The 24,235-nt window shown below is 54.8% G+C and overlaps 1 protein-coding gene across 1 annotated transcript in view; it reads left to right on the forward strand.

The window, feature by feature from the left end:
• The first annotated feature begins 6,521 nt into the window (after nt 1–6,521).
• Nucleotides 6,522–24,235, forward strand: part of NTN1 (netrin 1) — a 135,672-nt gene continuing 117,958 nt past the window's right edge. The window contains exon 1 of the mRNA XM_054394042.1: nt 6,522–7,545. Coding sequence (XP_054250017.1) covers nt 6,522–7,545 — 1,024 coding nt within the window. The remainder of the gene's footprint in view (nt 7,546–24,235) is intronic.

Genomic DNA, 24,235 nt, shown 5'->3' on the forward strand with positions numbered 1-24,235 from the left:
CCAACCCCTGACATCCTCTGATCCTGTGAGCACTTTCCAGGCTAAGCTGCGTTGTTGATTGTTCTGCTACACCTGCACCCATCCAGATCAGAGAAGTGTTTCTGCAGAGAGGCACACAAATAAATCACAGGGTTTAACAACTTTACCACTGAGGAGTGCCCCTGTTTGCTTGGTTACCTCTGGTACCCACGCTGCTATCACTCCCTGAACAGCTGAACCCACCTGCAGGTCACTCCCCACAAATAAATCACATAGTTTAACAACTTTACCACTGAGGAGTGCCCCTTTTTGCTTGGGTACATCTGGTAGCCACACTGCTATCACTCCCTGAACAGCTGAACCCACCTGCAGGTCCCCAGGAGTGTGGGAACCATTTGGGTACCCATTTGGTGCACCCAGGAGCTCTCCAAACTGCTGTGTGTCAGGCTGGGCTTGCTCAGGGTACATCCAACAATATCCAGAGAGATTTCTAATCTGCCTGCCCTGAAAAAAAAAAAAAATTTGCAAGAGGAAAAAAAATATAGTATTCTAGAGGCTTATCTCACTTGGTGGCAATTCTGGGTGTACAATGGAGAAGTGAGTTGATCATTAGAGGTTCACAGCCACACTGAATAGCTCAGTGTTTGGTGGTCTCTGCCAGCCACCGCCAATTTACATTAAAGGCTTGGTTCCTTCCACAGCCCCACTTCTCAGCCCCTGGGAAATCGCCTCGGTGCCCATTCGTCCTTTGCAGGGACTGTCTAGTGCAAGGACAAGTCGTGCCTCGCTCTGCTCTGGCTGCTGCCAACAGCTCTGCTCAGGGTTTTGGTGGCTGAGCTGGGATCTCACTGCCTGTGTGCGTTTGCTGCAGAAGATTCAATGTCAGCCCCATGCCCAGCTGCGCCCCCCCCCGCCCCCTCAGCAAAATCTCTTTACCCACCGTTCCCCCAAAAGTGTTTATTTTGCATCAAATTTGTGTGTGGGGAGGGGAGTGGTTGTGGAGTTTTTTTGTTTGTTTGGCTTTGTTTGGGTTTTTTTTGTTTTGTTTTGTGGTTGTTGATGTTTTGTTTTGTTTTGTTTTGTTTCGCTTTGTTTTGTTTTGTTTTCGTTTGTTTTGTTGGTTTGGTTTGCGGCTTTGGGGTTTTTTGTTTGTCTATTTGTTTTGGGGTTTTTTTGGTTGGTTTAGTTGGTCGGTTGGTGTTTGGTTCTTTTGGGGGTGGTAGGTTTTTTGGTTTGGGGGTTTTGGTTTTTTTGGTTTTGTTTTTTTTTCTGAAGGAGAACCAGAGTGATGCTTTCCGGGGAAATAAAAAGAGAAATGGATGCTGGGGCAGGGATTTACAAAGCAATAAGGGGCTTTAGGTGCAAATTAACACTCTGTGTGGGAGCAAACCGTGAATATTCGAGCAGCAGTATAGGGCTGAGTGCCAGCCGGGAGCCAGAAAGGGAGATTAAATGGGGAGAGATTAAATATCATGTGCAAATGTTGTGATCTCTGCTGGCAGAGAGGTATCAGACGGGGAAGAGTCAGCGGTACCTCATTGCCCCATTCCCTTGAGGCACCTTTTGAGATCAGCCGGATTTTCTCATCCTTCTCCGCGGTGTTTTTGTAGCACTCCAAAGCCAGGCAAGTCGAATCCTTGTGCTTGTGCACAGGGAAGTTATGGACAAGCATCCCTGCACCGCACTTGCCTTCCTCCTTCCCCTTCTCATCGCAAGAAGCCATTGCTCGGTCGCTTTTTGCAGCCCAGAGCCGACCCTTTGGAGCTCAGGAAATCGTCCCCTCCCTTCCCCCGCCAACACCAGGGTCCCTCCGCGGCGGCCCAGCCGATGGCAAAGCATCGCAAGAGACGTGGGGAAAGCCTGGCTGAGGGGAACCGGTCTGCCCCCTCCTCCTCTGCTCTGCGGGCGGGCAGCGGCCGGGAGCACCGGGTGGGCTCCCGTGAGACCGGGGAGCTAGGACCTGCGGCTCTGGCTGAGGTTCAGCCCTTCCCGGAGCCTCTATGAGGAGCCCCGGTACCTCTCGCCCCGCCGTGGGTAAGAGATGCACCGGGTACCGGAGCAAGGGAACCGGAAGCTGGAGCAGGATCCCGTGGGGGTCTCCTCGCCCGGTCCAGCCTCCGCTACCCTCCGCACCTGCGGAGTGATGCTGGAGGGGACACACACACCCCGAACCACCCCGGGTGCCCGAGTTTGAAAGACAGTGGAGATATTTTCACACCTCAAACGGCCACCACTCCCCCTCCCCTCCAGTCCCCGTCGCCTTGATTTAGCCCTTGGTAATTAATTTGGCATTTCAGAATAGCTACTGGGCTGGATAATGGCCTCATTCATCTCCCCAGCCTAATCTGAACAGAATCTGGAAGAAAAGCTTTCAGAAAGACAGAAACTGCCATTCGGCAACTGCTCAAAAGAACTGTCACTCCGGGGGAATAAATCGCTCCTGATTATTTCAACCCGGGTCTCCTCTGCTTTTCCAGCCGCTCCCGGTCCCCGCCGCGGGGCCGGCCCCCAGATATCTGAGGAGGGGAAGATCTGGTTGGGGTTTTCCTCCCCCCGCCCTCCCTTCTCCAAAACCCGAGGGCGGGCGGTGGCAGGGGCAGTGCATTGTTCCCGGAGAGGTGGGCGAGCTCCGGGAGTCGAAGCGATTTGACTTTTAAAACAGGCTCTGAGCGCCGGGGCCACCGCTCCCGGGAGCTCCCGGTGAGGTTCAGCTAAAGCCCTTCTTCTTCCGGCTCCAGCGGGGCTTCTCCCTGGACAAATCCGGTGGAACGGGCCGCTCCACTTTGCTCTGCACCTGCCTGGCCGGCGCCGGTCTTGCGGCAGGTACCAGAGATACTGAGGTTGATTCAGTTTCCGTGCAGGTTACGGGAAATGCTCTGGTTCCCGTGTTGGTACCGGAGATACCGGCGATGCTCCGGCCCCGGTGTAGGTTCTGGAAATACTCTGTTCCTGGTGTAGGTACTGGAGATGCTCCAGTGCTGGTACCGGAGGTACCAGACATGCTCCACTCACGATGTGGGTTGCAGAGATGCTCCGGCCCTGGTGCTGATACCGGAGATACTGACGGTGCTCTGGCTCTGGTGCAGATCCTGGAGGTGCTTTGCTCCCGGTGCTGGTACCGGAAACACTGGCAATGCTCCAGTTCCGGTGCAGATACTGGAGATACTGGAGATGCTATGCTCCTGGTGCAGGTATCAGAGATTTTCCTGCCCCAGCGTTGGTACCGAAGGTATGGGAGATGCTCCGTTCCCGGTGCTGGTACCGGGGATACCGGTGGTGCTCTGCTCCTGTTGCAGGTACCGGCGATACTCCGGTCCCGATGGGAGCGGGAGCACCGCGAGGTTTCAGCGAGGCTGAAGCCGGCGAGGGTCTGTTCCCCACTAACCGGGCAAGGCCGAGGCGAGCTGGTGCTTAATGGCAGGAAAGTCAAATGCGAAGAGGGGGAGAAGAACCAGAGCGTGGGTCGCTGCCTGATGCCCCCAACATTATTCCCACTCAATCCTCCATAGTCGATCCCCAGTTCCCTTGCTCCGGGAGTCGGGGGAAGTCAATAGACTCGGGCCCGGGGCCCGGTGAGCTGCTCTTCGGTCCCCGCGGAGCTGCTTACATGTATTTAATAGCTCGAGGGCGAAGTAATTAGAGGAAAGCCTCAGTAAATCACGTTAATGACCGCAAGAGCCATTACAACCCCCGAGGGTAGGGAAACACCGACTGAACCCAGCGAACAGGACAGGAGGGAGGCGAGAGCCGCAGCCTGTGCTCGGCGGCCGGGCAGCAACGAAACCCCCGCGCTCGGCACCTCCGGCTCGGTGTTAAATTAACACCCCGCTAATGGGATTAAGCTGCACCTCGGATCTGCGGGGAGTTTAGCGTGAGTGAGATTTTCTTGCATCCCCTCCACCCCATCTTTCCTAAGGGACGGGACTGGAGGGGCCAGGAGGAAGGATTTTTAAAAATCTACTCGATTTAAAAGAAACTGCGAAATTTCAGCCTGGAGAGAAAGTCCAGCCAGGGCCAAACCGGCATCTTTCCCTGGGGGAAACGCGGGGGCTGGCAGTGGCACTTGCTTCGTTCCGAGCAGGCTCCTGGCCCGGGCACAGGGGCCGGTAGCCCTCTCCCTTCGCTGCCTTGTCACGGCCCGAACACAGGGGAACAGAACCCCAGAGGGAAGGTCTGGTCCCAGACACGAGTGGCCTGGGGAGAAGCACCGGTTGTGCAGAGCGAAGATGGTCATGTCGTCCGAGGGTGTCATTAGTCCGGATTTGGGGCCCCTGTGTGAGCACGATGGACTTTGGGGACTCGGGGTGAGACAGCCTGGGCCTCATCCCATCCAGGGAATGTTCTCACAGCCGGGGCCGAGCCGAGGGGAGCCCTCACGGGGCGATGGTGTCCTCCAGGGTCTCCCGTTGCTGCTCTCAGCGCGGGACAGTTTGGTCTGACTCCCTCCTCTCCAGAACAAAAATGTATCATCGTGATCCCTCCATCCCCCAAACCAGGCTGCCACTAAAGAGAGGGGAGAAAAATATTCCGAGGCTGGGATACCCCGGGACTCTGTATGTGTGACCCGGGGAAGCCGGGCTGTGTCCCTGGGCTGCTAGGGTGGGAAGAGCAGGACTGGAACCCCCCCAGCCATGAGCTGACCGCATCCCCTTACACTCCTACCCGCCAGTCCCCACGCCCGACGAACAGCCAGGGTGTCGGGAGAAGGATGGAGGGGCTGTTTCCCGGGGAAGAGTTAACAAATCCCGCAGCGGCGGTGCTGGGGGGGACGGGTTGGGGGACTCCGGGGGGAGCGATGGGGACAGGGAGGCTGCGGAGCCCCGCTGCCCTGCAGGGAAGGCGGTTGCATAGCCAAAGACACCCCGCTGGGCTAGCAGGCCCGGGAGCAGATTAATCAGGCACTAATTCAATTTACAACAACCACTTTTATTCAGCTCGGTGGCAAAGAATTCAAAGCGGGGAGAAGGGCGGGCGGAGGGGAGGGGGCGGAGGCCGGTCCAGGGCTCACCGCTGCCCGGGCAGCCCCCGTCCCCTCGGGCCGCCCCGCCAGGGCTCGCCGGGGAGGGGGCCGAGCCACCGTGCCAGGACCCGGCTGGTTGAGTGACACGGCGTGGGCAGCGCTCCGGGAGAGGGCACCTCCGTTGGAAAAATAAAAGTGCCCTTTTAATGAAGGAAAGAGGGAAGGCAGCGAGCAGGGAGGCCGGGAGCGGCGGGAGGCAAACCTCTCTATTCCTTCCAAGGATCATTTCTCCGGGATCTCGGTCGTGCCCCAGGACCGGCACATCGGCCGGGATCTTCGGGGTAGAGCCGAGCCGGAGCAGATCCGAGGGAGAGTCGAGGGGCGGCCTGCCCGCACCGGGGGTCCCCTGGGGTGGGAATGAGGAGGAGCCCCGGGCTGGGATACTGCCCGATGCAGGACAAGGGCCTGTCTTTAACCTCTTGCTCGTTTTAAGGGGAGCGTTGACAAGCTGCAGACTTAAGGGGAGCGGCGAGAGGCACCGCACAGCCGCTATGTCCGGGCTGTCCCCGGGGTTGCCCAGGAGAAACCGCCCCTCACCGAGATCGGCCCCTAAACCAACCTGCCGGGGGTCGCCAGGCCCCTCAGTTCCCGTGTCGTGTCCAAAGGCTCGAGATTTCGCCCAGTTCAACTTCCCAGGCATCGAGTTTTCTTTCCTGGGGGTGGAGGCTCCGGGTCGAGGATCCCCACCGGAGAGGGCCGGTGCCCAGGTGGGCTCCGGGGTCCTGCACTGCACGATGGCTCTGTCACAGTCACCCCCTCCGAATCCAGCTGGGGGGGGGGGGGGGGGGAGGAGGTGGGTATCAGGGCTGGTAGAGAATGGGAGGCCAGCAGCGAGCAGCTGGGAGAGGCTGAGCTCCTCTCCCTCCTGTAGGCAGGCGGGGGGGCTTCTCATGACCTCTCCTCCCGTGATTTCCCCACCCCGTGCCCAAGAAGCATCCCCCTCTGCTGGGGCGCAGGCACAAAGGGGGCATAGAGCTGTGGGGAGGAGAAGGGCCCTTACACAGCTCCTCGGGAGCCCCGCGCCCATCTCTGCCGTGTCGGGGCGGGCTCCGTCCCTCTCCCATCCCTCTCCCCCCACCACCCCCGCCCTCCCCGCGGCCGTGTGCGTGTCTCTGGCTGAGCCGCCAGTGGATGTCGTTGTTCTGTTCCTGCAGCGCGATGTCACTCCTTTAGCATGACCTCAACCGCGGCGGGGGCTGGGACCGCCAGTCATTCTCCTCCGTACGAGAAGCCGGGGCGGGAGGCAGGCGGGACCCAGCCCCGCCGCCCCGCCGCACTTTTGTGGTGCGGCAGCCGCCGCCGCCTCCCCTTTTCTCCGCGGGGCTGGCCGCGGGGCGGGCGATGCTCCGCGCTCCCTGAGCCGCTGCTCCCCGCGTCCCGTCGGCCAAGTCTCCCCCGCCGAGCTGCTCCGCGCTAAAGCGGCGGCTCTTCCCCCTCCGCCGCCGCCGCCGCCGCCGCCCCCTCCTCCCCTCCTCCTCCTCCTCCTCCTCCTCCTCGCCCTCCATCGCGGAGGTTGCGCAGGATGGCGCGGAGGGGCGCGGAGGCGGCGCTGGCCCTGCTTCTGGCGGTCGCCTGGCTGGCGCAACCCCTGCGCGGGGGCTACCACGGCGGGGGCATGTTCGCCGTGCAGACGGCTCAGCCCGACCCTTGCTACGACGAGCACGGGCTGCCCCGCCGCTGCATCCCCGACTTCGTCAACTCGGCCTTCGGGAAGGAGGTGAAGGTGTCGAGCACCTGCGGGAAGCCGCCGTCACGGTACTGCGTGGTGACGGAGAAGGGTGAGGAGCAGGTCCGTTCCTGCCACCTCTGCAACGCCTCCGACCCCAAGCGCGCCCACCCGCCCTCCTTCCTGACCGACCTCAACAACCCCCACAACCTGACCTGCTGGCAGTCCGACAGCTACGTCCAGTACCCCCAGAATGTCACGCTCACCCTCTCCCTGGGCAAGAAATTCGAGGTGACCTACGTCAGCCTTCAGTTCTGCTCTCCTCGCCCCGAGTCCATGGCCATCCACAAGTCAATGGACTACGGCAAGACCTGGGTGCCCTTCCAGTTCTACTCCACGCAGTGCCGCAAGATGTACAACAAGCCGAGCCGGGCCGCTATCACCAAGCAGAACGAGCAGGAGGCGGTCTGCACCGACTCGCACACCGACGTGCGGCCCCTCTCCGGCGGCCTCATCGCCTTCAGCACCCTGGACGGCCGCCCCACCGCCCACGACTTCGACAACTCGCCCGTGCTGCAGGACTGGGTGACGGCCACCGACATCAGGGTGACCTTCAGCCGCCTCCACACCTTCGGCGACGAGAGCGAGGACGACTCGGAGCTGGCCCGAGATTCCTACTTCTACGCCGTCTCCGACCTGCAGGTCGGCGGGCGCTGCAAGTGCAACGGCCATGCATCGCGATGCGTCCGCGATCGCGACGACAGCTTGGTGTGCGACTGCAAGCACAACACGGCCGGCCCTGAGTGCGACCGCTGCAAACCCTTCCACTACGACCGGCCCTGGCAGAGAGCGACGGCCCGGGAGGCCAACGAGTGCGTGGGTGAGTCCCAAGTCCCGGGCACGGACGCGAGGGGGGAAGAACAGGGAGAGGGCAGCGAGGCGTGCTGGAGGGAGAGAGAGCGGGGGATCCGGCGGGAGACCGGGAGGGAAAGGTATGGGGACGTCCGGGGGGCGAAAGGCATGGGGACATCCAGCACCCAGCGGCAGATCTTCGGGAACAGAGCGGGAAAGGCGTGGAGACATCCAGGACCCGGCAAGGGACGGGGAGGGAAAGGCATGGGGAAGTCCAGGACCCAGCAGCAAATCTTCAGGGATAGGGAGAAAAAGGCATGGGGACATCAAGAACTTGACAAGGGAACGAGGAGCGAAAAGTATGGGGACATCCAGGACTCTGCAAGGAACCGCCAGGGACGAGGACTGAAAGGCACGGGGATATCCAGGACACGGCAAGGGACGGGGAGAGAAAGGCATGGGGACGTTTCAGGATGCGACAAGGGACGTTGAGAGACGGGGAGTGAAAAGTACAGAGACTTCCAGGACGCGGAAAGGGACGTTCAGGGACAGGGAAGAAAGGCACGGGAACATCCGGAAGCCGGCAAGAGACGAGGAGTAAAAGGCATAGGGACATTTAGGGATTTTCATAAACGGGGAATGAAAGGCATGGGGACATCCATGGAGACGGCAAGAAGCAAGGTGGCATCCAGGAATACAGAGAGCGGGACAGGGACACACGAGGAGATGGAGAGAAGGGTAAGGCGAGGGCACTGAGGTACCCGGGAGCGTAGGGCAAAAAAGGAGACACTGAGGGACACAGAAGCGCAGAGCAGGGAATGTGAAGGCACTGGGAAACGCAGGGGATGGGACACCACAGGACCCGGTAGCGCACTGGTGACAACACTGAGAGACCCCGAGGTTCAGAGCGGGGGACACGGGGAACTGGGGACCACCGGGACAGCGAGGTGCAGGCGCGTAGGGCGGAAGATAACGAGAGCCCCGAAGGCGTGGGACGGGAAACATGCAACACCCGGGAGTGCAGAATGAGGGCAGAGGGGGACCTGGTAGCATGGGACAGGAGACTCTAGGGAGCTCAGAAAAGAGCAGAAAGGACACTCGGGAGATCGGGAAAGCAAGATTCGTGCCTGGACAAGCGCTGAGGAGTCCCGGCTGGCTGGGAAGGGTCTCACGCAGCCGGCAGCTTCCGGCCGAGGTCCCGCAGAGTACGGAGAGGGGTCCGGTCAGGGAAGCTCCCCGATAGCTCTGCTCCCTTTTCCGGGAAAGCGGCTCAGAGCTCCGCCGCAAAGCCTCCAGATCGCTGGAGAGGCTCCGTGCGCGGATGGAACCGGCTCCGGTCCTCCCCGGAGGGCGGGGGCAAAGTCTGCGGCTCCTGTCGCTGCATCTTCAGGGGTTGCGGGCGGCCCTACGGAGAGATGGAGGGGCGGCGGGGACTTGAACGAGCCCCAGGGCCACCGGGGAGCAGCCGGTTCGTTCCGTTTCGGGCGAGAATCACGACTGTAAGAGACCCTCAGCCTCCGGGCTGTCCCCGAAGGAAGCCTGTGATTCCCTCGCCTCTGCCCGGGGCGGTCGCGGGTGAAGGATTTGGGGTCTCTTTTAGTCACCGCATATCTCACCAACGGCTCCCCCCGACCTCCCACCCCCTGCTCCCCATAGGCATCCCCGTGCGCTGCCGTGGTTTGTGTGGCCGGTGCCAGTCCCTGGGATCGTGTGCTGGTGGCTGGGGGAGATCCAGCCTCGGCAACTGGGATGCGCCAAGGACTGGGATCGGCTCCTCCGGCCCCGCCGACTCCGTCTCCGGTACTCGCCGCCGCTTTGTTTACACGGAAAACACGGCCCCGTTTCCAAAATATTTTACAGCTCCGACGATAGGAATAAAAACTCCTCGCCGAGCAGCTAGGGTTGGGCTTATATATTTGTTTTTGTTTTATTTTATTTTGGTTTTATTCTATTTTGGTTTTATTCTTCTCCTCTTTTCCCCGCAAATCACAATCAGATGTGCCCCTTGCAAACAGCGCAACTTCTCTGCCGCCGCCGTCACCAATGAGCCAGGGTTATGTGGGAGGGAGGACCCCGCTCCTGCATCCTGGTGACACCAGGGGAAGCGGTGGTGCCTGGCTCGGGGTGTAGATGCTCTGTCCCGTCTCGGTCTGGAGCCTCCGTTCGGCTCCCGCCGGGGCGGAGCGGGCGCGGCCCCGGGGAGGCGGGAAGCGACTGGGAGATGCCGGTTCCCGGAGGGGAAGTCGGTGGGTGCCGCTCGGATGTGCTGACAGCGCCGGCTCGGGGTTTATCTCCCCGACTGCTTTTCTTCTGTTCCGGCGGGGTCCCGGGGACGGGACTCCGGGGCTTGATTCTTTCCCAGGCGAGGCCGGCGCTGCCTCTTACTCAACAACAGGTTCAGGGGAGCAGGGGGGTGCAGGCTCAAACTCCCCAGGCCTTAGACTCATATCAGAGGCAGGGAGGAGTTCCCCGTGTGTGGAAAGAGCTATCGACGGGGCCATAAAATGTAGTGGAGTCTCGGGGTGCTCTTGGCCCCTAGGTCTGCTCCGCAGAATCCTGAACTGTGCCTTGAAGACCTTTTTGCTCAGTTCTTGTGCTGGCCCCGCACACTTCACCATCCTTTTCCCTTCCAATTTATTTCCAATAAAAAGGAAACGAGTTTCCCAGTTTCCAGTAAAAATGTGTGACTTTTGTGCCAGGCTTTGCATTTCAGACCACGCAGAGTTCTCAGCTGCCTTTTCCTGCAAACGAAAATCACTCAATTTCTTCCTTTTTTTTTTTTTTTTTTTTTTTTTTTTTTCCCGCCAGCTTTGCTGGGAAGTGAATATTTTGCAAGGCTGAAGCTCCGGTAAAACAAATTCTTCCCAACCTCTTTCTGCTACACGTTCCCTGGGGCTGTACCTATCAGCCTGCAAAACCACTCGCCCCCAAACAACTGGGTCGCTTCTGCCAAGCCCGCACTGACTGGAATAATCCCCCCAGATAAAGATCACAATAACCCTATTCAGCTCCCACCCACTCGCTCATGACCATCGGCCCACCCTGGTTTCTTTCCTACATCCAGGGAGAAAGTCACCACAAGGCTGCGGGACACATCGTGAGCTGGGGAATGAGCCATGAGTTTGGTGGTGATGATGCTGGCTGCAAGTTGGAGGGATCTTCAATAGCTTGAGAGGGAATCCAGACCCTCCTGAGCAGCGGTGGTGAGGGGGGGAGGTGAATCAACCAAAATCATCTGAATTGATTTCTTATAGATCCATAGATCCATGACAAATCATTTTGGCTTATTTTCCCTGGAAATCTCCCTGGTGTGAGAACTGATTACAAAATTTTCACTGAATTTGCTCTTTTATTATTTTTTTTTCTCTTTCTGGAAAATTGGTAGGGTATTTTTGTTGTTGTTTGTTTGTTTGTTTTTCATCAGGGAGAAAAATGACAGAAAGCATTTTCTTGGCTTAAAAATTTGGATTTTGTCTTTGGTAAGCCTGTTCCCCCCTGCCAAAACTGAATCTTTGTTCCTATTCATGCTTATTTGGGGCTGGGGAAAAAAAAAAAAAGAAAAGAAAAGAAAAGGAAAAAAAAGAAAAAAAGAAATACACTGGAGGTTCTGACAAAAAGTCAAAATTTCCCACGGGAACATTTCTCGCCAGCCAGATCTAATTTTTCTTTATCGCTTCTCGGTGCCTGCAAGAGCCTGGGCACTACACATGGAGAGGACAGGGCCTGGCTCAAGGAGATGTTCTCCAGGGTCCTGCTCCTGCAAGAAGGAGCTTGGCCAGCAGAATCTTTCACAGATTCGGGTTCCCATCAGCTTTACCTGGCAAATAACTCATCCACGTAGAGCTTGGCCTTACAGTCCGGATTTGGCTGGGCGCCTGGGAGCTAACATGCTCCAGGGAGGACACAGCTTGGAGACAAGCTTGGAGGTCTGTTCTCCATCCTCCTTCTCTCCAGTGCCGTTGGGCTGGCTCCGTTAGCTCAGCCTTGGTCCAGCCCAAACTTCATGTCTCCAACCCGCTTAGTCCTGCTGAAGCTTCCAGCTCCCCTGTGAGAGGAGGTTGCAGCTGGGAAAGGCTTGAACTAAAACGTTGTGAGAACTCAATCGCTGATGAGCTCGTGTAGGCACATGAAAATGCAGGCAGGGGCTTCAACCAGATTTAGCGAAGTCAGTAAAACACAACCATCATCATTCCATGATTTCTAAGGAACCATGGAGTCATTTTGAGTGCTGGAATTGCACAAAGACAAGCATTGCTTTGGGATATTCCATGATTGTTTAGTCTGCAGAAGAGGAGGCTGAGGGGAGACCTCAGTTCTCTCTCTACAGCTCCCTGAAAGGAGGTTGCAGTGAGGTTGGGGTTGGTCTCTTCTCCCTGGTGTCTTCTAGAAGAGGAAATGGCCTGAAACTGTGCCAGGGGAGGGTTAGGTTGGACATGAGGAAAAATTTCTTTCCTGCAAGAGTGGTCAGGGATTGGCACAGGCTGCCCAGGGAGGTGGCGGAGTCCCCATCCCTGGAGATGTTCAAGAAACCTGTGGCCATGGCGCCTGGGGACATGGTTTAATGGGCATGGTGGTGTGGGGTTGCTGGTTGGACAGGATGAACCCAGAGGTCTTTTCCGTTCAAAACAACCCTATGATTCCTCATGAACCCAGAGTGCTGGAATCACACAGGGAAAAGCACTGCTTTGGGATATGTCCCATGAAATACTTCGCGCTTGCTTTGGCCAGCAACGGCAAAGCCAGGCTGCAGCCTGCTAGCAGGCACCTTGAGAATGACCTCCAGACTGCGTTCCCAGTGCTGGTCTGGTGCTCCCCAGCCCTGGCTCCCCAGCCAGGGGATGCGCCCAGCACCTGCACATGTGTCTGACGTCAATGGTGGCTGCAGGTGCTGGGCGCCTCCCGAATCTTGGCCCTGGGTGATGCCTAGAGAGCCTTTAACAATAACAAGTGCAACTGCAGCGAGGGAAAGGAAACATCTTGTGTTTTCAGATAGGGGATTTGGCACAAACCATGCACGCAGCCTGGTGTCAGACAGGCTCTGCTCTGCTCCGCTGTGTGTGCTGCGGGAGGGTTCCCAGGCTGGGATGTGTCTCATGTCAGAGCAGTTTGCCAGAGAGTCTCTTCCTCCAGCTAAAAAGGAAACTTCATCTCAGGCACAGAAGAGACCAGGAACTACCAGAGAACTGCCTGCCAAATATTCCCAATGAAAACTTCTTCTCAGACAAGCCTCCTGGGGCTTTATCATCTCTGGGGCTTTATCTGAGCCTGTGGGCTCCTCTCTGTCCTCATCACAAGCAGGGAAAGCAAAAATCAGGATCACAGAATGCCAGGTTGGAATGGATCTCCAAGGATCATTTGGTCCACCCTTTCTGGGTGGTAGTGGAGTTGAAATGTGCAGGCCCAGCACGCTGTCAAGCTGAGTCTTCAAACTGTTCAATATAGGGGAATCCACCACTTCCCTTGGGAGATGATTCCAATCTCCAAATATTCTCCTGGGGAAATATTTTCTTCTGAATTCCAATTGGAATTTCCCTAGGACTGACTAGCCCCCATCACCCCTTGTCTTTTCCATGTCTTTCCATAGCAGTGAGCTCTTCTCTCTCTGGTCCTGTAAAGACATTTAAGGAGTCCTTTACTAAACACATGTGATCACTTTTTCTTTAGCCTGCACTAATCAGCTCCACTTTAAAAGTCTTTGTGCACTCATCCCATCCATAACTGTTTTCCACAGGGTTGGCACTGCAGGGTGTTGGGTAGCCTGGGGTGGTTCTTTCAAATTCCTCTTGGTCTCCAAATAGGACAAGGAGTCAACCTGGTGGTGACTGACTGCTTCAGGCCCACCAGAGCATGCCTGCAGCTGTTGCTCAGCTGGGAATGGAGCCCCTGGGTGCTTGTCTGTAAGGCTGAGGAACCCCAGGAGCATGCAGGTGAGAGAGGAGTCAGGGCAGGTCCTGGGGCCACCAGTGGGTGACAATGGTTCATGGTGGTTGAGACCCATCAGACCAGGAAGGACTGGGCTTGTGGAAGATATCCTTTCTGTCTCCTTCTCTCCTGTGGTGGCTCAGGGCTCTGCAAATCTCAGAGTGGGACAGAGGGAGCTCTGTCTGCAGCAGAGTGGAAAGTGGAGTGTGGGTAAGACCAGCAGAGCAGGCAGGGGGACATCCATTGGACCCTCTTGCTCTTGGTTCCTGGCACTATGGTGGGATGGCAGTCAGACAGAGGGCATAAGTTGCTTTATAAACCCCTCTGTGAAGAGAAGGATCTGAGTATCCCTGGTATTTTCCTTGCTAATCACTTCCAGAGGGATAGGGAAGGTTGCAAGCATCCCTTCTCACCTTGTAGAGCAGTGACGTTTCTCATCCAACCAAAGGGGCTCTGAGCAGCATATCCAAGGTGTCCATGTCAGATGGATACACCCATGTAGGACCCCCTGGGTGTGATCCTCTCCACCTGTCTTGAGATGGATGCTATTGCCTGGGGCTGGGCAGCACAGCACAACTGTGGCCCTAGTTTGAGCCATCCAGACAAGGCTGACTGGTGGATTTTGGAGCTGCTGTGTGCTGTTACCTTCTGAGGATGTTGGGAAGAGTCACCATTCATGACATACAGCCTTGTCTTGTCACTCTGTGCCTCAGTTTCCCCATGCACAAAATGCTTTGGCTCTGGGATAAGGAAGGTGTGGAGCAGTATTAATATCAGACATCCTTGTGTTTAAGGAAACACCACAACTGGGGCAGCTTCACCAGCAACATGGCACCAGCCAGCAACTGGAACAGTCCCTGAGGGCTGGACATCCTGTGGCACTGTGTGCCATCTATGGAGCTGGGAGTCCTTTGCACGCAGCTCTGGCTCATCTCTTGGGGCACCATGAGCCATCCACGGAGCTGTGAGTCCTTTTCACCCATCCCTGGCTCATCTCTTGGGGCACCATGAGCCACCCATGGAGCTGTGAGTCCTTTGCACCCATCCCTGGCTCACTTCTTGGGGCACCATGAGCCACCCATGGAGCTGTGAGTCCTTTGCACTCATCCCTGGCTCACTTCTTGGGGCACCATGAGCCACCCATGGAGCTGTGAGTCCTTTGCACTCATCCCTGGCTCACTTCTTGGGGCACCATGAGCCACCCATGGAGCTGTGAGTCCTTTGCACCCATCTCTGGCTCCACTCTCGTGGCACCATGAGCCACCCATGGAGCTGTGGGTCCTCCTGGGTTGCTCAGCAGGTTGCTCAGCGTGGGGCATTGCAGGAGCTGTGGGTAATGCTGTATTGCTGAGCAGATGGGTGCTGTAGCCATAGAAATATGAGCCCCTAAGCTGCTGAGCCTCCCATTGTAGGCTCCCAAGCAGGGCCTTGCATGGGCAGAGCTTTCTCACAGGCTTTTATTCTCAGGAAGCTTAAAGTTAAACTGATTTCCAACAGAAAGGTTTTTGCACCCACAAACAAGCAGACAAAAAAAGCGCAGTTAAGGCTAAAACAAAACCAGGCTTGGCACTCTGGGTTGGATACTTGCCTTCCCTTGAGCTTGTCCACAGCTAATCTCTGCCCTCCTCTTTCTGGGCCAAAGCATGTCAGCCTTATTCAGCCTAGGCTGGCCTTGCCTAGGCGAGCTCCCCGTGACCGCCCCAGGGGGATGTGCTGCCTCGCTGAGGATGGAGCAAGGAGCACCAGAGGGTTCCTGAATCTGCTGTCTGCATGCAGGGATCCTGTCTGGGAAAACAATCCCTCCTAGCTGGCTGTGCAGTGGGGGCAGCTGGGACACAGGAGCCTGTCTTTATAAAGTCATAGAGGCACAGAATTGTTGTGGTTGGAAAAGTTCTCTAAGATCGTTGACTCCAAACATTGACCTAACACCACCATAGAATCATAGAATTGTTAAGAATGGGAGAGACCTCAAGGCTCAGCCAGTCCCAACCCCCCTGCCATGGGCAGGGACACCTCACACTACAGCAGGTTGCTCAGAGCCACATCCAGCCTGGCTGCAAAAACCTCCAGGGATGAGGCTTCCACCACCTCCCTGGGCAACCTCTGCCAGTGTCTCACCACCCTCATGGGGAAGAACTTCTTCCTAACATCCAATCTGAATCTCCCCATTTCTAGTTTTGTTCCATTCCCCCCAGTCCTATCACTCCCTGACACCCTCAAAAGTCCCTCCCCAGCTTTCTTGGAGCCCCCTTCAGATACTGGAAGGCCACAAGAAGTTCTCCTGGGAGCCTTCTCTTCTCCAGACTGCACAACCCCAACTCTCTCAGTCTGTCTCCAGAGCAGAGCAGCTCCAGCCCTCTGCTCATCCTCGTGGCCCTTCTCTGGACACCTTCCAGCACCTCCAGATCTTTCCTGGAACAGAGGCTCCAGCACTGGACACAGAGCTCCAGGTGTGGTCTCAGCAGAGTGGAGCAGAGGGGGAGAATCCCCTCCCTGGCCCTGCTGGCCACACTTCTCTTGCTGCAGCCCAGGCTCTGCTTGGCTCTCTGGGCTGCAAGTGCTCACTGCTGGCTGCTGCTGAGCTTCTCATCCCCCAGCACCCCCAAGGCCTTTTCTTCAGGGCTGCTATCAAGGCAGTTGCTGCCCAACTATGGCCATCAAACCATGTCCCCAAGTGCCATGGCCACACATTTCTCAACCACCTCCAGGTGTCTCAGTGTATCTTCTCTTCATCTTTGGGGATGAACTTCCTGACCAACCAGGGTTGCTATTTTCTTTGTCTCTAGGTCTTTCCTGCCTCCCTTTTGGGGTGCTCTGCTTTTTGGTGCAGAGCTTTAGGAGACTCTTGTGCTTATTACAGGCTACTGCACAGTGGGCTTGGGCTGTGCAAGCAGAGTTTTCCTGGGGACCATCTGCTGGGTTTTGGGTTGTTTTGATGAGTTCCTTCCCCAGCCAGTTTTGCTTTGGGGGACATGCAGGGTGAAGGAGATCTTGGAACCAACTGATTATCTTCATAACATTGCAGATGTTGCACATAATTTTGCCCTTTTTTTGCTGCTCAGTGGCAGAAATAAACCCAAACTGGCCCCAGGAGTCACCAAGCACAAGATTCAACCTTTCCTAGAGAGCACTGACGGAGCTGCCAGCAGTGCTGGGCACACCAATCCTCACCATATTGGCACAGGCTGCCCAGGGAGGTGGTGGAGTCCCCATCCCTGGAGGTGTTCAAGAAATGTGTGGCCATGGCACTTGGGGATGTGGTTTAATGGCCATGGTGGGGTTGGTTTGCCAGCAGGACTCAATGACCTTAGAAGGCTTTTCCAACCAAGACAATTCTATGGCTGAGCCCTCAACACAGGGCAGGACTCGACCCCATCCAGACAATTTGTTTGTGGTATGTTCATGGTTACACCAAACAGATCCTCCTGATTTTCCAGGCAGCAGCAGGGCAAGCAGAGGTTTTGCTGCCAGGGTCAGTCCCTGTGGATGCCTTAGACCTAGGGAAAGGGCTGGGCAGTGACAGAGGCCAGCAGTCACATCTGCTTGGTCCCCAGGGCATCTCTGGCTGCCGTTTGGCCTTTGCCACTGCAATCAGCAGGGGATATTTCCTCTGCACGACCTGAGCTCCCCTCCCAGTGCATCCCTGCCAGATCCCTGCTGCTTCCAGCATGGCAGAGCTGAGGAGCCTGGCACAGCTAAGGGGCTCAGCCTGGCTCTGCTGCCCGGTGGCATGGGAAGAGAGCTCTGTGCCGAATGGGAATCAAAGCACAGCTCAGGAAGAACTGGGCCAGATCCTCACCTGGTGCAAACCCAGCTCTGCTCAGTAGTGCTGTGTTTACCACTTCTAACCACACTCCACACAATCTCCTACTGGCTGGGATGGGGCTGCCTGGCCGAGGTGATGGGCAGGCTTTTAAAAAGGTGTCTGTGTAATAGCTCTCGTTTATAGGGGGATTAGGATGCCCTTGGGACTGATAAGGAGACAGGAGGCTTTTCCTGCTCTCAGCCCCTGCAGCCGTGGAGGCTGTTGGAGGCTGGGCTGCTCTCACTCTGTGCCCTGCTTGCAGCAGAGATCAGCAGCACAAAGGGGCTTGGGCACACTCTGGCTGCAACTTTGCATTAGGCTCTGCAGAAGGCAGGGGATGAACTGATTAGGAGATAAAAAATATCTTGCCTTTTTTCTTTTTCTTTTTTTTTTTTTTTTTTTTTGGTGGATGCTAAAGAAACAGGTTCTGAGCTGACAGGCCCCTGTGTCAGCAATGTGTGGGGACTGGAGGAGGCACACGGCTGAGCTGGGAGCTTGACTTATGGATTGATTTTGAGCAGCGCTGGTTTTAGTGGAGATTGGAATGGGATGGGCACAGACATTGCTTCATGCTGGGGCTCAGTAAGGGTGGTGCTGGGCACTCCAAGCTCTCAACTGACCCTGGGCCAGCACAAACTAGGCATGAAATTGCTGCATCTCCTGTGCAAAGTGATCCAAAGTGATCTCTACATCGCTGGGCAGTGCAGCACTCGAAGGAAGAGCCCAGTCCTGTGTCCCACACAGCTGGGAGAGCAGGGAGGGTGCCAGAGGGAGTTTTCCTTTCTTTCAAACTTTTTTCCAAAGTGTCTTGTGAGTGATGGGAGGGTTGAAACTTGTACCTGCATCTCCCTCCTCAGCATCATTTTGGTTTGGTTGGAAAAGAGCTTTAAGATCATCCAGTCCAACTGGCAACCCAGCACTGACAAGTGCTTGATAGAGGATTGGAGGCTGGAGAAGGACAAATCCTCTAATTTTACACTCTTCTTGAAGTTCAAGGTCTTTCTGAATGATTTCATTAAGGGTTATGGTCTGGCAGAACCTCTGCCTTTGCCCACTTGTTGTTGTCACCCAGGTTATGGTGTCACCAGGAGAGGGATCCCCTCTTGCACCAAGCCCAGCTCAGGGGCAGGGTGTCTTGGGCTGCCCATGGGGGACTGCAGCCCCTGGCCCTGCTCCTGTGATATGCCCCTGGGAATGGGAGGAGCCCAGAGGACCTTTGACATATTCTGCCAGAAATGAGCAGCAAGAAATAGATCATGAGGGCAGGGGGGTGGGAATGTTGGTACAGGGTGGGATGAGCCACCTCTGGGATGTCTCTGGGAGAAACCTTTTCCTGCTTGAGGATCGAAGGTGCAGCATCTCCCCTGCTTGGGGAGAGGAAGGTGGAGAGTCAGGAACCTATATCCAGCAGCACCACATTCACCTGGAAAAGGGTAAAAGTGACATGAGGGGCAGGAGCAGCAGCCAGGACACTGACACAGGCTGTGAGCAGCTGTTTGTTTTGCAGCAAATTGATTCTTTTTGACCTGCTGTGGGGAGCTGCTGGGAGGAGAATTTCTTTCTGGTAGGATTAAAAAGGAGATGAGGATTCAGTGATGGTGCACGAGGGAGCAGGAAGAGCACTCCCCAGTGTTTCAGGGTGCTAGGAAGTGCAGAGATTTCTTTCCCCACCCATCCTAGGTGGGAACTAGAGAAGCAAAAAGCAAGGGGATAGCTGCTGGCTCAGCAGTCCCTGCTCTGCGCTCTCTCTCTGGGCTCTGTGCCATATCCGTGCTGGGTCTGTGAGCTCCCAGCTTGCAGGAGGAGAAGCCCAGCTGTTCCCTCCCTGATCACCATCTTTACACACCCCTGTGTACTCTGACTTCACGGATTTGGATGGGAAGATGGATGAGGAATCCGTGTCATCTTCCCTGTGGTGTTTCGGAGTTATCCATCACCCAGATCCCTAGCAGGCTGCACTCTGTGGTGCTGCATGGAGCATCGTGATCCATGCTTCATTTTGACTGAGTGGGACAATTTTTGTGGCAGCTCTGTGGGGCAAATGAATGTCTCTCAATGTCAGATGTCTGGGTATTTAGGGTCCAGCCTCAGACAATCAGGCCATAATGGATGGAGACAGAAAGGGCAGCAGACGTGATGGCAAAAAGGGAGTTTTTACACCCCCTGGGGATTATTGCTCAGTGCCAGGCAGCTCAGTGCCAGGCAGCTCAGTGCAGCACCTTGGTTTGCTCTCACAGCCCCAGAAGTACTTCCCTTCAGGGTCTAGCATTGGTCAGAAGATATTCTGGGAAGAGCCAAGTCACAGATGTAGTGAGGTGGGAAGGAGTGAAGGAGACAGAGTGAGTAGGAAAGACCTGAATCTCCCTGTTCCAATCCTCCTCTTCTTCACAATAGACCTTCTCAGGGAAGCCACAGCTCCTCCAGCACCACTGGCCACTGCAGTGTGAATTAATGCAGAATGAGAAGAAGCCTGTGCCAGAAGCAAATCCAGTCCTGAGGGATGTGCAAGAGGTGTCAAGAGACTGTAAATGGGACAGGAAAGAAGGAAGGTCAAGCTATGGATAGGATATGCACAGATTGCACTGAGTTGGAAGGGACCCTCCAAGGCCATCTTGTCCAAACCCCTGCAGTCAGCAGGGACACCTCCAACTGGATCAGGCTGCCCAGAGCCACATCAAGTCTGATCTTGAATGTTTCCTCAAGCACTTCACTGGGCAACCTGTTCCAGTATCTCACCACCCTCACTGTGCAGAACTTCCTCCTGATGTCCAACCTGAATCTGCCTTGCTCCAGTTTCAAACCATTGCCCCTGGTCCTATCCTCACAGGCCCTTCTGAACAGTCCCTCCCCAGCCTTCCTGTAGGTCCCCTTCAGATACTGAAATGCAGCTCTAAGGTGTCCCCAGAACCTTCTCTTCTCCAGGCTGTACAGCCCCAACTCTCCCAGCCTGTCTTCATTAAAGCAGGTGCTCCAGCCCTCTTAGAAGGTCTGGTTTTAAAAATCAGCCACCATGGTGCAGGAGAGGAGAAGCCTGACTTGCAGAGAGCACGTTCAGGACGGCCAAAGTTAGCTGCTCCCTCCTGGTGCTGGCAAGCAGCTGTTTTCCTGCAGCCTCATCTGCGAAGTGCTGCAGAACCATGCAGGCAGCCCCTGGTGCATGGCTCCTTCCTCGGGGCCTCGCAGGCTGTCCCGGGCTGGGCTGTTTACTGGCTTGTCCGCCCTCCCTTTTTTGCAACAGGGAGTCAGTTCTGGTTAATGTTGGGAGATTGTAACGTGATTAACCCAAAGTCTCATGAAATTAAATCACTTTGCTTCAAAGCAGCCGGGGAAGGGGGAGAGTCCCTCTGGCAGCAGGGCCGGCCCGGCGGATATTGAAAGCAGACTGGTAGCAGAGTCTTGCAAGGGTGCACAATTGAGCTCTGACAGTCTGGAAGGCAAATACAAACAGCAGCTTGTGTTTGCACACAAAGGCTCTGAGTACCAAGATCCCCCAGCCCCTCTGCTTTACACCCTGGGCTGAAAAATAAAAGAAGAAAAAAGAAGAAAAAAAAAGGAAAAAAAAAGGGAAAAAAAAGGGAAAAAAGGATAAAAAAGGAAAAAAGGGGAAAAAAGGGAAAAAAGGGGGGAAAAGGGGGGAAAAAGGATGAAAAAGGGGAAAAAAGGCTAAAAAAGGAAAAAAAGGGGAAAAAAGAGAAAAAATGAAAAAAAGGAAAAAAGGAAAAAGGGGGGAAAGGAAAAAAAAGGGGGAAAAAAGGAAAAAAGGGGAAAAAAGGAAAAAGGGGGGAAAGAAAAAAAAGGGGAAAAAAAGGAAAAAAGGGAAAAAAAGGGAAAAAAAGGAAAAAAAGAGAAAAAAGAAAAAAAGGAAAAAAATGTTGGGAGGGAGGGAGGGCAAAGAGGGAGGGAAGGAGGGAGGGGAAACTCCACTGCATACTTAGAAAGGAATTGAACTGTGCAAACAGGGCCATTGGGAAGCTGGCGGTGTAAGGCTTTGGATCAGCTACCCGCCGGGGCTGGAACACAACTGCTGGGCTTGAAAGGGCGACTTTCACGCTGAAGCAAAAGTGGACAAAAGAAGATAAATGCAACGGGCTCCCGGCGGGGTTTGGTTTGTTTGTTTTTGTAACTCGGCTAATATTCCTGCATTGTTCCAGCCCAGCGGCCCCGGTGCCTCTCCTTCACAGGCTGCTCGTAAATTGGGGCTGAGCAGTTAGCGCCGGGCAGGGGAGGGGATGAGCTGCTCCGGCTCTCTGCCCTCAGCCACACTGGTCCCCGGAAGGTTGTTGCCCTCTGTGGCTGTCACAGGGAAGGGTGTTGGATGCGATGGTTTGAAACGAAAACAGAGCAGATTTAGATTGGATGGGAGGAACAAGTTCTGCACCGTGAGGGTGCTGGGACACTGCAACAGGTTGCCCAGGGAAGTGGTTGAGGCTTCATCTCTGGAGATATTCAAGGTCAGGCTGGACAAGGCTGTGAGCAACCTGATCTAGTAGGGTATCATAGAATCATAGAATCAGTCAGGGTTGGAAGGGACCTCAAGGATCATCCAGTTCCAACCCCCCTGCCATGCGCAGGGACACCTCACACTACATCAGGTTAGAGCCACATCCAGCCTGGCCTTAAACACCTCCAGGGATGGGGCCTCAACCACTTCCCTGGACAACCCATTCCAGGCTCTCACCACTCTCATGGGGAAGAACTTCTTCCTTACATCCAGTCTGAATCTCCCCACTTCCAGCTTTGTTCCATTCCTCCCAGTCCTGTCCCTACCTAATATCCTAAAAAGTCCCTCCCCAGCTTTCTTGTAAGCCCCCTTCAGACACTGGAAGGCCACAAGAAGGTCACCTCAGAGCCTTCTCTTCTCCAGACTGAACAGTCCCAACTCTCTCAGTCTCTCCTCGTAAGAGAGGTGCTCCAGCCTTCTGTTGACTGCAGGAAGGTTGGGTTGGATGACCTTTGGAGGTCCCTTCCAACCCAAACCATTCTGTGAGTCTATGAGTCTATGCTCTGTTGTCTGTGGAGTCAGAATCAGAGTGCTGCACGCTGGGGAGGTCTGAGCTGGAGTGGTGGTGCTCAGCCCTGTTCATTCCCAGGTGAATTCCACCTCTACTCTGCCCTGGTGAGGTCTCATCTGGAGCGCTGAGTCCAGCTCTGGCCTCCCCCAGTTCAAGAAGGACAGAGAACTGCTGGAGAGGGTACAGCAAAGGGCTACAAAGATGATTAGGGTGCTAGAACATCTCTGTTATGAAGAAAGGGTGAAGGACTTGGGGCTTTTTAGCCTGGAAAGGAGAAGGCTGAGGGGGCATCTTATCAATATTTATAAATACTTCAAGGGTGGGTGTCAGGAATACGAGACCAGTCTGTTTTCAGTGATACCCAGTGACAGGACAAAGGGTAACAGAATCAATCTTGAACATAAGAAGTTCCATCTAAACATGAGGAGAAAATTCTTTACTTTGAGGGTGGCAGAACACTGGAGCGAGCTGCACATAGAAGTGGTGGAGTCTCCTTCTTTGGAGTCATTCAAAGCCTGTCTGGACACCATCCTGTGCAAACTGCTCTGGGTGAACCTGCACTGGTAGGGAAGTTGATCAATGATCTCCAGAGGTCCCCTCCAACCCCCACCAGACTGTGATTCTGTGAACCTGGATTTATCTCATGGTGTTTTAGGGCATAGCACATCACTTAGCCTAGTAGCAGGAGGATCAAGGAGGGCTGTGGACCAACACAGTTTTGGTATCCATCATTTTCTGTAACTGAGCATGGCACACTCTAATGATACTTATGGAGTCTGCAGCAAATCTGGGATTTGCCCAAGTGGAGACCTTCCAGACAAAATGTGGGTAGCAGCAGTGATGTTCCAACCCTCTCCCTCCCTTGGTCCAGCAGTAGAGTGAGGATCAGTTCTTGTCCTCATCTGTGTGCCCAGGAATGTGTCTCTGCTGATCTCAGAGCCTGCCTTTAGCCATGGTGCTTTCATGAGATGGATGATCCATGGAGATGTGATGCCGAGGGCCATGGTTTAGCGGTGACCTGGCAGTGCTGGGTTAATGGTTGGACTCAATGATCTGAAAGGTCTCTTCCAGCCTAAGCAATTCCATGATCCATGATCCCATGCTGCCTGCAGGATCAGGGCATTGCAGGTTCCCAAGATCAGCCTCGCTGGACACAGCCAGGTTAGTACAGAATCACAGAACATTAGGGGTTGGAAGGAACCTTGAAAGATCATCCAGTCCAACCTCCCTGCCAGAGCAGGATCACCTAGAGTAGGTCACAATGATCCCAAAGTGCCAGCCTCTTCAAAATTCACTTGCCCCCCCCAGGGTTTCAGGCAGGTCTAATACCTCCTTCTCTCATTAGCACTGAGTAAACAAAAGCTTAATAATCAGCTGTATAATTATTTTGATCAAATCAAATGTCAGAAACAGCGATGCCCTTCAAACGTTCAAACAACATTTAATAAGCTCCCTAACATTTGCTGTTCACAAGCCTCAGGAAACCACCATACAGTCACCAAAAAAGACCCCCAAAACCCAAGCAAACAAACAAAAACAAAACAAAACAAAACAAACACTAAAAAACCCAAACCAAACCCTGCCAAAGTGATTTCTTCAGAATTTCACCTCCCCCAAATGAAGCATTTGTTCATCCCCACTCTGCAAAGTTTCACCCCCTCCGTTAAAAACAAAAGAAGGGGGGGAAAACAAAGGGAGGGAAAAAAAAGAAAAAAGAAAAAGAAAAAAAAAGGGGGGGAGAGGGAAAAAAAAGGGAAAAAAAAGAAAAACAATGGGGGAAAAGGAAAAAAGAAAAAAGGGGGGAAAGAAAAAAAAAGAAAAAAGAGGGGAAAGAAAAAAAAGGAAAAAAGGAGAAATAAAGGAAAAAAAAATGAAAAATAAAGGAAAAAAGGGAAAAAGGGGAAAAAGAAAAAAGGGAAGAAAAAAATGAAAAAAGGAAAAAAGAGAAAAATAAAGAAAAAATGGGAAAAAGGGGGAGA

The sequence above is a fragment of the Indicator indicator genome, chromosome 29, assembly GCF_027791375.1.
Source record: "Indicator indicator isolate 239-I01 chromosome 29, UM_Iind_1.1, whole genome shotgun sequence".
Classification (NCBI taxonomy): Eukaryota; Metazoa; Chordata; class Aves; order Piciformes; family Indicatoridae; genus Indicator; species Indicator indicator.